Source organism: Pituophis catenifer, unplaced genomic scaffold (genome assembly GCF_029215685.1).
Source record: "Pituophis catenifer annectens isolate HBS135680 unplaced genomic scaffold, rPitCat1.0.hap2 SCAF_65, whole genome shotgun sequence".
In the NCBI taxonomy this organism is placed as follows: domain Eukaryota; kingdom Metazoa; phylum Chordata; class Lepidosauria; order Squamata; family Colubridae; genus Pituophis; species Pituophis catenifer.
The window spans coordinates 160,586-175,655 of record NW_027256945.1 but is presented as its reverse complement, the minus strand read 5'-3'; the positions used below and the strand labels follow the sequence as shown (position 1 = coordinate 175,655).

The following is a 15,070-nucleotide window of genomic DNA, read 5'->3' as shown; positions in this document are numbered from 1 at the left end:
GCAGATAGGTGATAAGGGAGGTGGTTGTCGATGCAGAATTAATCACAAAAGTTCTGGATAGAAATCGGGGCTGCCATCACTCTGCAGAAGTCTGTGGCTATCCAAGGTCACATCGATGAACAGCAGGTAAACGATGGCACCGAAAGCAGGAGCTCTCTCACCTTTTTGTGGTGTTAGAAGAAATATCCTTCTGGGTTCAGCTCCAAGTGGGGAAAAAGACACTGGAAACATGGAGACTGCTTGGAAAGATGGTTTAATGGTGGACAGGATCACATGGTTTGAGTTCCTGAGCAGAAAAAGGGGCGAGTCCCCGGGTTTTATGCCCTCTCTGGCTTTGAACTTCCTGGGGCCCCCGAAAGAGTGTCCTGATTGGTTGTCAGACTCCCAGGGGGTGGGGGTCTTAGCTAGCCTTGCTGGTTGATGTAATCTTCATGCAATGTGGTGAGTTTCTGTTGCTAGATGGGTCCTATTGTGTTGCAGATGATGGTCCATTGACAAAGGGTGGTGGGAGGGCAGGAAGGTGGGAGCTGCTTTGTCTCTAAAACATGCTTCTCCATTTCTCATACAGGGAAACATAATATTCTGCCTTTTTAACATTTCCCAAAATACCCCATTCCTCTAGGGAAGGGGTGGGTGCTAACTTCCTACAGTGGGAAGCCAAGTCATGTAGGAAGTCCAACCTGAAGAGGGGCTCGTAAAAGCTCAGTTGGTCCTTTGAGGTGGCCAGGAATCTCCAGGGAATCAAAGCTGAAGGAATCTGGCCAAGTTTGCCAATGGAGATGCCACGAAGGAAGAGATTGAAAAATGGTGCATGGGCACCAACGGAACAGCTTCCCGATAGGAGAGAATATTTGGAGCTCAGGGTCTAACCGAGGGGGTCCTTGGTGCTCTCTGAGCTTGGTGGTTTTCTTGCAGACGTTTCATGACCCAACTAGGGAACATCATCAATAATAGAAGGAAGTTGGGTTTGTAGAGTGGAAGAGAGGAGGAGGAGGAGGAGGAGGAGGAGGAGGAGGAGGAGGGGGAGGAGGGGGAGGAGAATTGTGGAGTCCAGTTGCCTCCTGAAAAAGCACTTTTGGGGCAACCAAGACCTGGATGACGGACAATCTCTACAGGCAAACTAGGATTGCATTGGCCTTTTTGGCTGCTGCTGCACACGGCTAACTCATATTTAAGAGCTAGTCCACTAGGACTCCAAGCTCCCTCTCGCAGTTACTACTATTGAGCCAGGTACCACCTATTTCAGGGATGGCTAACCTTTTTGCCGTTGCATGCCAAAAGCGTGGGGAGTGGGAGGGGGTTTGCACACCCATAATTCAATGCGCCCCATCACCCCCTGTGCATGCGCGTGCGACCCCCCCCCCCCCGCGCGATGCCCGCCTTTGGCATGCAATGACACGGTGGTCCCGGTAGGCCCATTTTTTCCCCTCCCCAGGCTCCAGAGGCTGTCTTGGAGCCTGGGGAGCACAAAAACGGCCCTCCCCCCCGGAGGCACTCCGGAGGCTGGAAATGACCCATTTCCCGATTTCCGTTCCCACCTGGAAAGACTCTAGAGCCTGGGGAGAGTGAAAAACGGGCTTTCTGGTCCCACCGGAAGTCAGCAAACCGGCTGTTTCCAGCTTCCGGAGGGCCTCTGGGGGGGGCATTTTTGCCCTTCCCAGGCTCCTAGAAAGCCTCTGGAGCCTGGGGAGAGCGAAAAATGAGCCTTCACCTCCACCCCCGGAGGCCCTCCGGAGGCCGGAAACAGCCTGTTTCCTGACTTCCGGTGAGCCTGGAAGGCCCGAAAATCAGCTGGATGGTGCCGGACACACAATGCTCCTGTGCCCACTGATATGGCTCTGTTGTGGCCCGTTAGCGGCCTGTGAAGATTGTAGCTGATTCCGACAGCGAGGAGGCTGGTGTGGTGCTGCGCCAGCAGCCTGTGCAGCTGGCGCTTGAGTCGGACAGTGAGGAGGCTGGAGAAGATGTGGTGCCAGAGGCCGAGATTCAGCCAGGGCCTTCAGAACCTCCAGAAGCTCCCATAAGCGAAGAGGAAGAAGAGGAAGAAGAGGAGCCTCTTCTCGATGCACGGGTGCGCAGAGCTGCCAAAAGGCAGGAGTGGCTCCTCAGGAGGAGGTCTCCTTGAGAGTAAGACTTGGGGCTAATTGGCCACTCCCCTAGCCTATTTAAGGTCCTATGCCATGGAGCGCTTTAAAGGTGGTAACCAACACCTTGAATCACACCCGGAAGACCACTGGGAGCCAGTACAGCTCGCGCAGGAGGGGTGTCATGTGGGCACAACGAGTTGCGCCCGCGCGGCCGCATTCTGGACCAGTTGGAGCCTCCAGGTGCTTTTCAAGGGGAGCCCCATGTAGAGAGCATTGCAGTAGTCCAGTCGGGAGGTGACAAGGGTGTGAGTGACTGTGCGCAAGGCGTCACGGTCCAGAAACTGGCAGATCAGGCGATCCTTACCTTTCTCACTATTGAATTCGACAGAAGACCAAGGATCCAGGAAGAGTCCTTCAAATAAGGATCTTGAAGATGATCTTACAGGATCTCTTGTCATGTGAGATATTTTATTTTCTAAGCGACGAGGAGCTTCATCTAATAAGCCTTCAATCAACCAACCCAGCTGACATGCGGCAACGATGGTTTTGACGTTGTCCGGTGAGTTCTTACCTCTTTTGGCATTTCTCTCGGGAAGAAAAAATAAGGGATCGAGGCGAGGGCCACCGTGCTGGCGGCAAAAATGAAGCCGAGCCACCAGGCCCCAACCCAACGGGGATCCTTGTTAGTGATGTGGACTTCCGCTGAAACATAACCAAAGGAGAGAGGAACTAAGCCAACTTGAAATCACTGGTTAAACCATGGGTGGCGCTAAGCTAGAGATCAGAAGGGCTACCTCGGTTTCCCCAACGTTTTGAGAAGTGTGGTAATCCCAAAGGTGCTTTTCCAAAAGGCAATTGGACTTTCTTGGGATTTTTTTTTTCCCTTGAGGACGTTTTGCTTCTCATCCAAAAAGCTTCTTCGGTTCTGGACTGAAGAACTGAGGAAGCTTCTCAAATGAGAAGCGAAACCTCTAAAAATCAGGGATGTGTGTAGGAAGGCGTCCGAAACGATCGGAGGTCAAGGTTTCCCAGTTGTTAATGTCCATTCCCAGGGCCTTTAGGTCCCTCTTGCAGATATCCTTATATCACAGCTGTGGTCTCCCTCTGAGGTGCTTTCCCTGCATTAATTCTCCATACAGGAGATCTTTCGGAATCCGACCATCAGCCATTCTCACAACATGCCCCAGCCAGCGTAGACGTCACTGTTTCCATAGTGTACACATGCTAGAAATTCCAGCACGTTCCAAACTATGGAACCACTGATGGTGTTACCTAGTTTGGTAATGAAACGTCACTACCACCATCATGACATCGCCACCTGTCATCACCATCCCATCCTGATCCTCAACGATGATGGACGCGGGGGATTTCTTTTCGCAGAAATTAGGCCCAGGTTAGGTAGAAGGTTTGTCAACTCACCTGAAGAAACTTTGTCGATGTCGACATAGAAACGGAGCATAAACGATCCCAAGATGAAGGCGACGGCCGGACCGAGTGCGGTGGCAGCAAAAATAAACCCTGGGCAGAAGAGACAAAAAAAAAAAAAAGGATTTCTTTGGAAGAATAGAAAATGTGGGACAAACAGGAAGAATAGAATGGAATAGAAGTAGGAATGGAATGGAATGGAATGGAATGAAATAGAATAGAATAGAATAGAATAGAATAGAATAGAATAGAATAGAATAGAATAGAATAGAATAGAATAGAATAGAATAGAATAGAATAGAATAGGATTAGGAATGGAATGGAATGGAATGGAATGGAATGGAATGGAATGGAATAGAATAGAATTCAGAATGAATAGAATAGAATAGAATAGAATAGAATAGAATAGAATAGAATAGAATAGAATAGAATAGAATAGAATAGAATAGAAGTAGGAATGGAATGGAATGGAATGGAATGGAATAGAATAGAATAGAATAGAATAGAATAGAATAGAATAGAATAGAATAGAATAGAATAGAATAGAATAGAATTCAGAATGAATAGAATAGAATAGAATAGAATATAGAATAGAATAGAATAGAATAGAATAGAATAGAATAGAATAGAATAGAATAGAATAGAAGTAGGAATGGAATGGAATGGAATGGAATGGAATAGAATAGAATAGAATAGAATAGAATAGAATAGAATAGAATAGAATAGAATAGAATAGAATAGAATAGAATTCAGAATGAATAGAATAGAATATAGAATAGAATAGAATAGAATAGAATAGAATAGAATTCAGAATGAATAGAATAGAATAGAATAGAATAGAATAGAATAGAATAGAATAGAATAGAATAGAATAGAATGGAATGGAATGGAATGGAATGGAATGGAATGGAATAGAATAGAGGATAGAAAAGGATAGGAATAGAATAAGGAATAGAATAGAATAGAATAGAATAGAATAGAATAGAATAGAATAGAATAGAATAGAATAGAATAGAATAGAATAGAATTCAGAATGAATAGAATAGAATAGAATAGAATAGAATAGAATAGAATAGAATAGAATAGAAGTAGGAATGGAATGGAATGGAATGGAATGGAATAGAATAGAATAGAATAGAATAGAATAGAATAGAATAGAATAGAATAGAATAGAATAGAATAGAATAGAATAGAATAGAATAGAATAGAATTCAGAATGAATAGAATAGAATATAGAATAGAATAGAATAGAATAGAATAGAATAGAATAGAATAGAATAGAATGGAATGGAATGGAATGGAATGGAATGGAATGGAATAGAATAGAGGATAGAAAAGGATAGGAATAGAATAAGGAATAGAATAGAATAGAATAGAATAGAATAGAATAGAATAGAATAGAATAGAATAGAATAGAATAGAATAGAATTCAGAATGAATAGAATAGAATAGAATAGAATAGAATAGAATAGAAATTAGGATGGAATAGAATTCAGAAGGGAAGGGAAGGGAAGGGAGGGGAGGGGAGGGAAGAGAAGAAAAATAAGAATAGGATAGGATAGGATAGGAAAAAAATACAGAGTTGGAAGGAACCTCGGAGGTCTTCTAGTCCAGCCCCCTGCTCAAGCAGGAGAACCTATACCATTTCAGATAAGGAATAAGTAAATTAATAAAATTATATATATATAATTATAGTAAATATATAGTAAAATATAAAAACTAAGACAAGAAAATCCTGCTGATGATATTACCTAGTCTGGTAACGAAACGTATGGAAACCAAATTGAAAGAAGCTTGCAGAGCAAACCGCTGCCCAAAACAAAAAAAATGAAAAAAGGATTTCTGCTCTTAGGGGAAAGAGGACCACAAACGGCCTCCGTGAAACGGGGGATTCGCCAAGCTTCACCCAACAGCCCCTTCCCAGAAGCCCCTTCTCCGTCCGTTATCAACAATTGGGATGCCTTTTTAATCCCCCCCCCCAATTTGCCATGATCCTGGTATAATCAGGACTTCTTGGTGGGGTTTTGGTTAGTGACTGTCTGTAGGAACTCACCTATATAGAGAGGGGAGTTGGTTGGGCTGGCGAAGTCGTCTATGTAGGAGATGCCAAAGGGCTGGATGGGCACCCCACCGATGCCCAGCAAGGTTTGCCCGAAGAGGAGCAAGATCAGGATCATGTTGCTCTCTCTCTGGCTGCCAGTGCAGACGTCCGTCACGGGCCCTTTCCGATTCGGGAGACAGATATCCGTGGTGTTACTCGAGGAACCTGGGGAGAGAAAGCCAGAGGGTTGGGTAGTCCATTCTCACAACTCTTTGGGCTGGGAGAAGACCTCCTGCTGCCCCAGTTGGGATAAGATAGCCCGGTTCGTTCTAAACCAGTGTTTCTCAACCTTGGAAGCTTGAAGATGGGTGGACTTCAACTCCCAGAATTCCCCAGCCCAGTGTTTCTCAACCTTGGAAGCTTGAAGATGGGTGGACTTCAACTCCCAGAATTCCCTAGCCCAGTGTTTCTCAACCTTGGAAGCTTAAAGATGGGTGGACTTCAATTCCCAGAATCCCCTAGCCCAGTGTTTCTCAACCTTGGTAGCTTAAAGATGGGTGGACTTCAATTCCCAGAATCCCCCAGCCCAGTGTTTCTCAACCTTGGAAGCTTGAAGATGGGTGGACTTCAACTCCCAGAATTCCCTAGCCCAGTGTTTCTCAACCTTGGAAGCTTGAAGATGGGTGGACTTCAACTCCCAGAATCCCCCAGCCCAGTGTTTCTCAACCTTGGAAGCTTGAAGATGGGTGGACTTCAACTCCCAGAATCCCCCAGCCCAGTGTTTCTCAACCTTGGTAGCTTAAAGATGGGTGGACTTCAACTCCCAGAATCCCCTAGCCCAGTGTTTCTCAACCTTGGTAGCTTGAAGATGGGTGGACTTCAACTCCCAGAATCCCCTAGCCCAGTGTTTCTCAACCTTGGTAGCTTGAAGATGGGTGGACTTCAACTCCCAAAATTCCCTAGCCCAGTGTTTCTCAACCTTGGAAGCTTGAAGATGGGTGGACTTCAACTCCCAGAATCCCCCAGCCAGTGCTGAAGTCCACCCATCTTCAAGCTTCCAAGGTTGAGAAACACTGTTCTGAACCCAAATTGTACAGGTAGTCCTCGACTTACGACCATTCATTTAGCGACCATTCGGAGTCGGTCAGCGAAGAAGTTGTAAAAAAAAATGCTTTCAAAAGGCTCGGACGATCCCAGCTGAGTTGTCTGATCAGCAGAGGCTTTTTTTTTCTTTTAAATGCCTCTGACGATCGTTAGAGGCATTTAAAAGATAAAAAGGGTTTTTTTTTTTCTTTTAAAAGCCTTTGACGATCCCAGCTGAGCCGCGCGATCATCAGAGGCTTTTTTTTTTTTTTTTACTTTTAAAAGCATTTTTTTTTTTGGTGGAAGAGGTTGTAGAAAAAATGCTTTTAAAAGTAAAAAAAAAAAAAAAAGCCTCTGATGATTGTGTGGCTTAGCTGGGCATGGGGGGCGGGGGGGGGGGGCAGGGATTTTTGCTAGGTTCTGACAGGTTCTGGAGAATCGGTAGCGGAAATTTTGAGCAGTTTGGAGAGCCAGCAAATACCATCTCTGGCTGGCCCTAGGAGTGGGGAGGGAGTGGGGACTTTGCAGTATCCTTCCCCTGCCACGCTCACCAAGCCACGCCCACCAAGCCACGCCCACAGAGCCGGTAGTAAAAAAAATTTAGATTTCATCATTGAGTAAAATGATAATATGTCTTACATAATTTCTGTTATATAAGAAATATAATAAACCGAGGACATAATTATAGATTATGCGGCTTTACAGGAGGACAAAGAATGGCTTAGTCATTTGTCATTTTGGAGAGCTGGAAATCAATGGATTGTCCCATAGTTCCAAATTTACCATCTGAATAAGCAGACCCTGTGAAGAACATTTACAGAAAGTTCGTCCCAAAGGCAACTGGACTTCGTTTTTTCTCGGAGACGTTTCGCTTCACATCCAAGAAGCTTCTTCGGTTCTGACTGAATGGTGGAGGATGGAAGGATTTATATTCCTTGCAGTCATCTGGTCATTAGCGCTCTTTCTGAGGATTGCAGGAATGTCTGAAAAACTCAGGAGGGTTTTCAACCGACGCAACACACATGGACAACTCAAACCCAAGAATACACTAAGACAGAAGCTGGTTCAACCCAGGGATAAAACACCCAGACACAAACTGAGCAACATGGTATATGCAGTACAATGCAGCGAGAACATGTACAGATCTGTGCATTGGGGAAACAAAACAGCCACTTCACAAACGCATGGCACAACATAGGAGAACAAAGAGGACGAAATTCAGGAATCTGTCTGCATTTGAAAGACAAAGGTCATGCTTTTGTAGACAGCAAAGTCCACATTCTGGACAGAGAGGACAGCTGGTCTGGAAGAGGGGTCAAAGAGGCCATCTAGGTCAAAACTGAACAGCCCTGTCTCAACAGAGGGAGAAGAATATAACTGTTGTGGCCCGCCAGCAGCCAGCAGAGCTGGCAGCAGATTCGGACAGTGAGGAGGTTGGGGAGGAACGTGGGCCAGTCCTTGAGTCTGGGGAAGGCTCGGACGATGGCTCTGAGTTGGAGGCAGAGAGGCGGCCAAGGGCATCTGGTAGTTCTTGGCTGTCTCTGGAGTGTCCGGAGTCTGACAGCAGCGAGGCAGAAGAACAGTGTCAGCCTGTTCCCAGTGTGCGCATGCGCAGAGCTGCCAGGAGACAGGAACAATGAAGGAAACAGGGTCGACTTGGGAGTAAGGCTTGGAGATGATTGGCCCCTCCCATAAGACATAAAAGAGAAGCGAACGGGACGTGAGCTTTTGCAGGAAGCAATTAATTCATCTGGCCGATTCAAGATTTGAAACTTCTGTTTGTGACTCTGTGCCGAGTTTGGCCTTGCCCTGCGTCTGGAAATTAGCTCTTTGGCAGCGTTCCATGTGAGTTAGATGGGTGTTGATAACCTTCTTCTAAAAGACTGTTTATCAAGTCTTGTGGACTGTAAATGAAAGTAATTTACAGCTGTATGAATTAAAGAGATTTGCCAGGACTAAGTTTGTGCTGTTTACTTTCTAAGGAAGCCTAGATCAGAACAACGACACCACCTATCTCCTCTCTACAACACAGTCCTTTTAGCAGTTCCACACCCATTTGCATTATTCAGGGGATTCTGAAGGCAGAGATAAACCTTCTAGTAGCCTCAACGATTCTCAGAAAGAATACCAACGACCAGATGACTGCAAGACATATAAATCCTTCCATTCTCCACCATCCAGTCAGAACTGAAGAAGCTTCTTGGATGAGAAGCGAAATGTCTTCAAGGAAAAAACAAAAAGAAAGCCCAGTTGCCTCTTGGAAAAGCACCTTTGGGATAACCATGACCTGGAGGGTCTGAGAATCTCCATAGAAGTTTCTAGAAAGTCCTTACCCGAAATGGACTGATCGTATTCGTAAGGCGGTGAGACAAAGTGTGGAACGGAAATGACCAATCCGGCCATGGAGACGAGGATGGCACCGCAGCCAATGAGCCGTGGCCTGTGGACTCGGCTGCCAAAATAACTCACAAAGATGATGAGCATCGTATTTCCAACCTGACAGAGGAGATAAATGTTGGGTAGATCTTTAACAAGGCTGAAGAAACTAGATCTTTATGAAAGACAGTCAGTCAGGTCATGTTTTTGAAATAATAATAATAATAATAATAATAATAATAATAATAATAATAATAATAATAATAATAATAATAATGTTTAAATCATTAAATCGTTAAACTTATTAAATCATCAAATCATGAAAATCGTAAAACTCATAAAATTGTAAAGAAAACCCATCAAATTATCACATTCGTCAAATCATCAAAATCATTAAATTAGCAAGTCGTAAAAATAAATGGTAACAGTCATCAAATCATCAAACTCATTAAATCATCAAACTCATTAAATCCTTAAATCCTCAAAATCATTAAATCATAAAAATCATTAAATCCTCAAAATCATGAAATCATCAAACTCATTAAATCCTTAAATCCTCAAAATCATTAAATCATAAAACTCATTAAATCCTCAAAATCATTAAATCATAAAACTCATTAAATCGTTAAGTCCTCAAAATCAACAAATCATAAGACTCATTTAAATGGTTAAATCATCAAAATCAACACATCATCAAAATCAACCAATCGTAAAAATCCTCAAATCCTCAAACCCATTAAATCATCGAAGTCATTAAATCCTCAAAAAACATCAAATCACAAAAATCATCCAACTGTAAAAATCATCAAATCGTCAGACTCATTAAAGCGTCAAAACATCAAATTATCAAAATCACCAAATCGTTAAAGCATTAAAAAAAAAAAATCACATCGTGAAATCGTGAATCAAACATCAATCATTTGACGGTGAGATGGGCAGCATGTAAATTTAATAAATAACCAGCCGCTGAATCAATTCACAGTTTGCGCTAAAAAGAAATGATTGGCGTGGTTATCACTCCTTAGAAAAAGGGTTGTTTTTCACCCAGTATCCAATTACTCTTATTCGATATTATTTTAATTAGTAGATCCTATAGAATTAGACTCACAAAAATACGTATATCGTGTTCTAGCCTATTCCTGAGAGGACAATAGATCAATCCATAAATAATGTGGAAAAAATAATTTCTTCTTATGAAATAAAAAAAAAAAAGAACAAGGAATCCTTTCATTAAAAAACCCAAACCATTTTATTGAAAATCTGTAGAGCAATGATAAATTGCTTTTTATTACAGAGAAAGTTCTATAAAAAAGGGCCAGAGGAAGAGCTGCAGGGTCACGGCGAAGATTGTTCTCCACGCCTTCGATTCACTCCTCTGGGGTTGACGGAGGCGCATTCCTTTGATGTTCTCTGGGAGGAGTTTGATCCTTTTGGTCCTGAGGAAATGGACAAGGTCCTTGGCACTGTGAGTGCAGCCACCTGGATTTTAGATCCCTTCTCTTCCTCCTCCTCCTCCTCCTCTCCACTCTACAAACCCCACTTCCTTCTAGCACTGATGGTGTTCGCTGGTTGGTTAATGAAACGTCTACAAGAAAACCACCAAGTTCAGAGATAGAAGTATTACATGGTTGTGCAGTAGAGTAACCACCAAAGACCCTACAGTCCTCCTCTTCCTGTTCCTGTTCCTGCTTCTCCTCCTCCTCCTCTCCACAAACCCCTCTCCCTTCTAGCACTGATGATGTTCCCTAGTTGGGTAATGAGAATCTGCAAGAAAACTGTCAAGCTCAGGGAGCGTTGTGGCCCATCAAAGGCCTGTGCAGTTAGTAGCTGATTCCGACAGCGAGGAGGCTGGTGTGATGCTGTGCCATCAGCCTGTGCAGCTGGCGCTCGAGTCAGACAGTGAGGAGGCTGGAGAAGATGTGGTGCCAGAGGCGGGGATTCAGCCAGGGCCTTCAGAACCTCCAGAAGCTCCCTTAAGTGAAGAGGAAGAAGAGGAGGAGCCTCTTGTCGATGCACAGGTGCGCAGAGCTGCCAAAAGGCAGGAGTGGCTCCTCAGGAGGAGGTCTCCTCGAGAGTAAGGCTTGGGGCTAATTGGCCACTCCCCTAGCCTATTTAAGGATGGACGACAACTGTGGCAATTTGCAGGGAACAACTTCGTTCACTCTCCTTCGTGTCTTGATCTTAATTCTCTTATCAGTTTCCTGCAAATTGCTTCTGGGCTTTCTGCCAACCTTAGTAAGATTACGATTATTTATTCTTTGGATTCTTGTCGGCTGTTAATGAAGTTAAATTAACAGCCTCTGTTTGAAAAAAGACTGATTTAATTTAGTAAACTAAGGTTTGTACAGACTTTGTGTGTGTGCTGCGTTCTTTGGGGTCCGTAGCTGGGGCAGAACAGGGAGCACCAAGGACCCCACAGTTCTCCTCCTCCCTTCCAGCCCTGATGATGTTCCCTAGCTGGGTCGTGAAACGTTTGCAAGAAAACAACCAACCTCACGGAGCACCAAGGACCCCGAGCTCATCCCTGAGCTACAAATATCCCCTTCTGTGGGCGCTATCGATTCTAAGATTTAAAGCTTCATGTTTATGTAGATTAATAGTAGTAGTAAGCATAGGGATAGCCATTTACTAGTAGCCACGGCAGCAATATTGCCGCAGTCGTGCAGTAGAGGCCCGGCATAGCGGAGAGAAGCGTCGCAGGGGCTGGAGAGGGTACCTCGTGGAAGGAGGCCACCATGCCAGACGTCTGGCTGGAGAGACCAAAGCGCCTCTCGATGGTGGAAATCGAACTTTTCATGTAGCCGGACGTCATCAGTTGGGAGAACTGCAGGAACCCGTGGCAGAGAACGAAGAACTGCAGGGAATAAATAAGGGAGATTCAGAACCACACTGGGACCCCGCTTTTTCTCGGACCCCCCGATAAAACACACTCATTGTCCAAATAAGCAGCCCGCGCAATGTACAACCATTCGCTTAGTGACCGTTTGAAGTTACAACGGCACTGAAAAAAAGGGACCATTCCCCCCACTTACGACCGCAGCTTCGTGCCCGCAGCCACAGGATCAAAATTCAGACGCTTGGCATCTGACGATGGAGATGGGCACTATTTTGGCATTAGGCCTCTTTGGGAGGGAGGGCATGGCCATTCAGAGACCGGGGGGTGGGGGGGAGGGGGCGGGGAGAGAGAGGTTTTATGAAGTCCTTGGGGCTCTCTGAGCTTTGGTGGTGGTTCTTGGAGACGTTTCATGACCAAGCGAGGGAACACCATCAGTTTTGTAGCAGGGCAGTGCTAGGTAGCACTGAGGATGTTACCTAATTTGGTAATGAAACATCAAGGTCAGAGAGCACTAAGGATCCCACAGTCATTGTCATCTTCCTCCTCCTCCATCCTCTTCTAGCACTGATGAACCCGATTCTCCTTCTCTGTCTCCCTTTCTTTTCCTTTTTTTTTTTTTTAATTTGATTTATATGCCGCCCTTCTCCGGAGACTCAGGGCGGCTTACAATGTGCTAAGCAATAGCCTCCATTCTTTTGTATATTTATACAAAGTCAGCTTATTGCCCCCACAAACTGGGTCCTCATTTCACCTACTTTAGAAAGGATGGAAGGCTGAGTCAACCTTGAACCTTGGAGAGATTAGAAACTGCAGTCATTGCAGGCAGCTGGTCTTAATAACCAGCTTAATAACAGGGTGCCTTAGACCACTGTACTACCAAGGCTCTTTTTCTTTTCTTTTTCTTTTTCTCTTTCTTTTTCTCTTTCTCTCTCCTCCTCCTCCTCCTCCTCCTCCATCCTCTTCTAGCACTGATGATGTTACCTGGCTGGGTAATGAAATATCTCTCAAGAAAACCACCAAGATCAGACAGCACTAAGAATTCCTGATTCTCCTTCTCTGTCTCCCTTTCTTTTTCTTTTTCTCTTTCTCATTCTCTTTCTTTCTCCTCCTCCTCCTCTTCCTCCTCCCTGCAAACCCCAACCCTTCTCGTCCTGATGAGGCTCCCCGCTTGAGTCACGAAACGTCTGCAAGAAAACAACCTCGCTCAAAGAGCACCAAGGACCATCCTTCCCTCCCCAGCTCAACCCTGAACTACAAGTATCCTCTTTCTGTGAAGTTATTCCTCAATGCCTTTGAAAGCTGAAGCACGTTGTTGAGTGCCCTTTCATGATTTAGGTGGTAGCTGCAGCGGCTTTGATTTTCGCTGTATTTTTACTTGGGTTTATCTGCATTGTGTGTTGAGTTTAGGGTTGCAAACCAGAAGGTTTTGGTTGTGTATAAGGAAGAGGGGTGGGTGGATGGATCTATAGATGATAGATTGATAAAATAACAAATCGTCCATCACAGTTAGCATCAGCCGTAGTGACAGTAATGGCAGAAATATATTCTTTGTGCTTATAGTCAAGGACGATTTCTTCGCAATCCTTCACAGGTCTATTGACGCTCTCTTCAAACGTCTTCTCTAAAAAGAGCTTGAAGAAGTTAAATCCCATTTCAGAGTTTGTCCATTTTTTAAAAGGAAAAACACTTAGTAAAGCACTCCAGAAAAACGTTCTTATTTCCAACCAATAAATGACAAAGCCAATGTGTTCAGCCCTCAGCATTTTAACACTGGAAGGCGAAAAAAATCTGCACAGGGAAAACCAAACTTTAAAACGCTTCAAGAAAATAACCTTTCCAAATTGAGTTCTCCCCGTTTTTGGCTTTCTTTTTTCCTGTATATTTCCCCCCCCCCCCGAATCTCTTTGAATGCCTTTCCAAAATGTGAGTTGCTTTAAATAGAGGCAGTCCTCGACTTATGACCACAATTGAGCCCACAATTCCTGCTGCTAAGCGAGACGGTCGTTAAGGGAGTTTTGCCCCATTTTACGACTTTCCTTGCCGCAATTGCTAAGCGAATTAGTGCAGTTGCTAAGTTAGCGACACGGTTGTTAAGTGAATCTGGCTTCCCTCATTGACTTTGCTTGTCAGACGGTCACAAAAGGGGAATCACATGACCCCGGGACACTGTGACCGTCATAAATACGACGGTTCAGTTGCCAAGCCTCTGAATTTTGATCACGTGACTGCGGGGATGCTGCAAAGGCCGTAACTGTGAAAAACGGTCGTAAGTCCCTTTTTTCAGTGCCGTTGTAACCACAAACGGTCACTAAACAAGCCATTGTAAGTCGAGGACTGCCTGTATTGCAGTCACGCAGCCCACTACAAATCAATGAGAGTCCCTTTTCATTAATTTGACCATGGGGACGTTGCAATGGTCATAAGACTGAAAAATGGTTGTACGCAGAGGTGGTTGAGGACTACCTGTCTATGTACATGTAAAGGTAAAAGGTAAAGGTTCCTCTTGCACATCTGTGCTAGTCGTTCCTGACTCTAGGGGGCTCATCTCCGTTTCAAAGCCGAAGAGCCAGCGCTGTCCGAAGACGTCTCCGTGGTCATGTGGCTGGCATGACTCAACGCCAAAGGCCCACGGAACGCTGTTCCCTTCCCACCAAAGGTGGTCCCTGTTTTTCTACCTGCATTTTTTACCTGCTTTCGAACTGCTAGGTTGGCAGAAGCTGGGACAAGTCACGGGAGCTCACCCCGTTATGCAGCACTAGGGACTCGAACCGCTGAACTGCCGAGCTTTCGATCGACAAGCTCAGCGTCTTAGCCCCTGAGCCACCGCGTCCCTTTTTGTACATGTACAAAGGGGGCCGAACAAGAGATTGAATTGTCAAATTGCTTTTCCTCTTTGGAGCCACTTGGGATAAACGTAGCAAAGGGCTGAACTGGGTACTTACCTTGATGGTGTAAAATGGATTTGAGCAGTAAAATGGAGCTGGACTTTTATCGGCCATTTCCTCACATTGGCTCCGTATTTCTGCGGGAAAAGAAAATCAGGCTGGTTAAGGCTCCGAGGATTCCCAGTTGGTTTACTTCGATGGGCAGATGAGAGGGAGGGGGAAGGGGGGGAGATCTGCTGGGCAAGGAATACAGATGGACCTCCAATTACGTCGAACGTTTCTGTCACTGAGCGAGACAGAGTTGTTTCAGGGAGCTTTGCCCCCATTTTACGGCTTT

General features: G+C 44.9%; 1 protein-coding gene across 1 annotated transcript in view; it reads right to left on the bottom strand.

The window, feature by feature from the left end:
* LOC139326602 (solute carrier organic anion transporter family member 2B1-like) overlaps positions 1 to 14,847 on the bottom strand; it is a gene marked incomplete at its 3' end in the record, with an annotated part of 19,532 nt that extends 4,685 nt beyond the window's left edge. The window contains exons 1-6 of the mRNA XM_070956540.1: positions 14,791 to 14,847; positions 11,729 to 11,866; positions 8,970 to 9,132; positions 5,566 to 5,778; positions 3,507 to 3,605; positions 2,659 to 2,789 (exon numbers count right to left, since the gene is read on the bottom strand). Coding sequence (XP_070812641.1) covers positions 2,659 to 2,789; positions 3,507 to 3,605; positions 5,566 to 5,778; positions 8,970 to 9,132; positions 11,729 to 11,866; positions 14,791 to 14,847 — 801 coding nt within the window. The remainder of the gene's footprint in view (positions 1 to 2,658; positions 2,790 to 3,506; positions 3,606 to 5,565; positions 5,779 to 8,969; positions 9,133 to 11,728; positions 11,867 to 14,790) is intronic.
* Between the last annotated feature and the right edge of the window lie 223 nt (positions 14,848 to 15,070).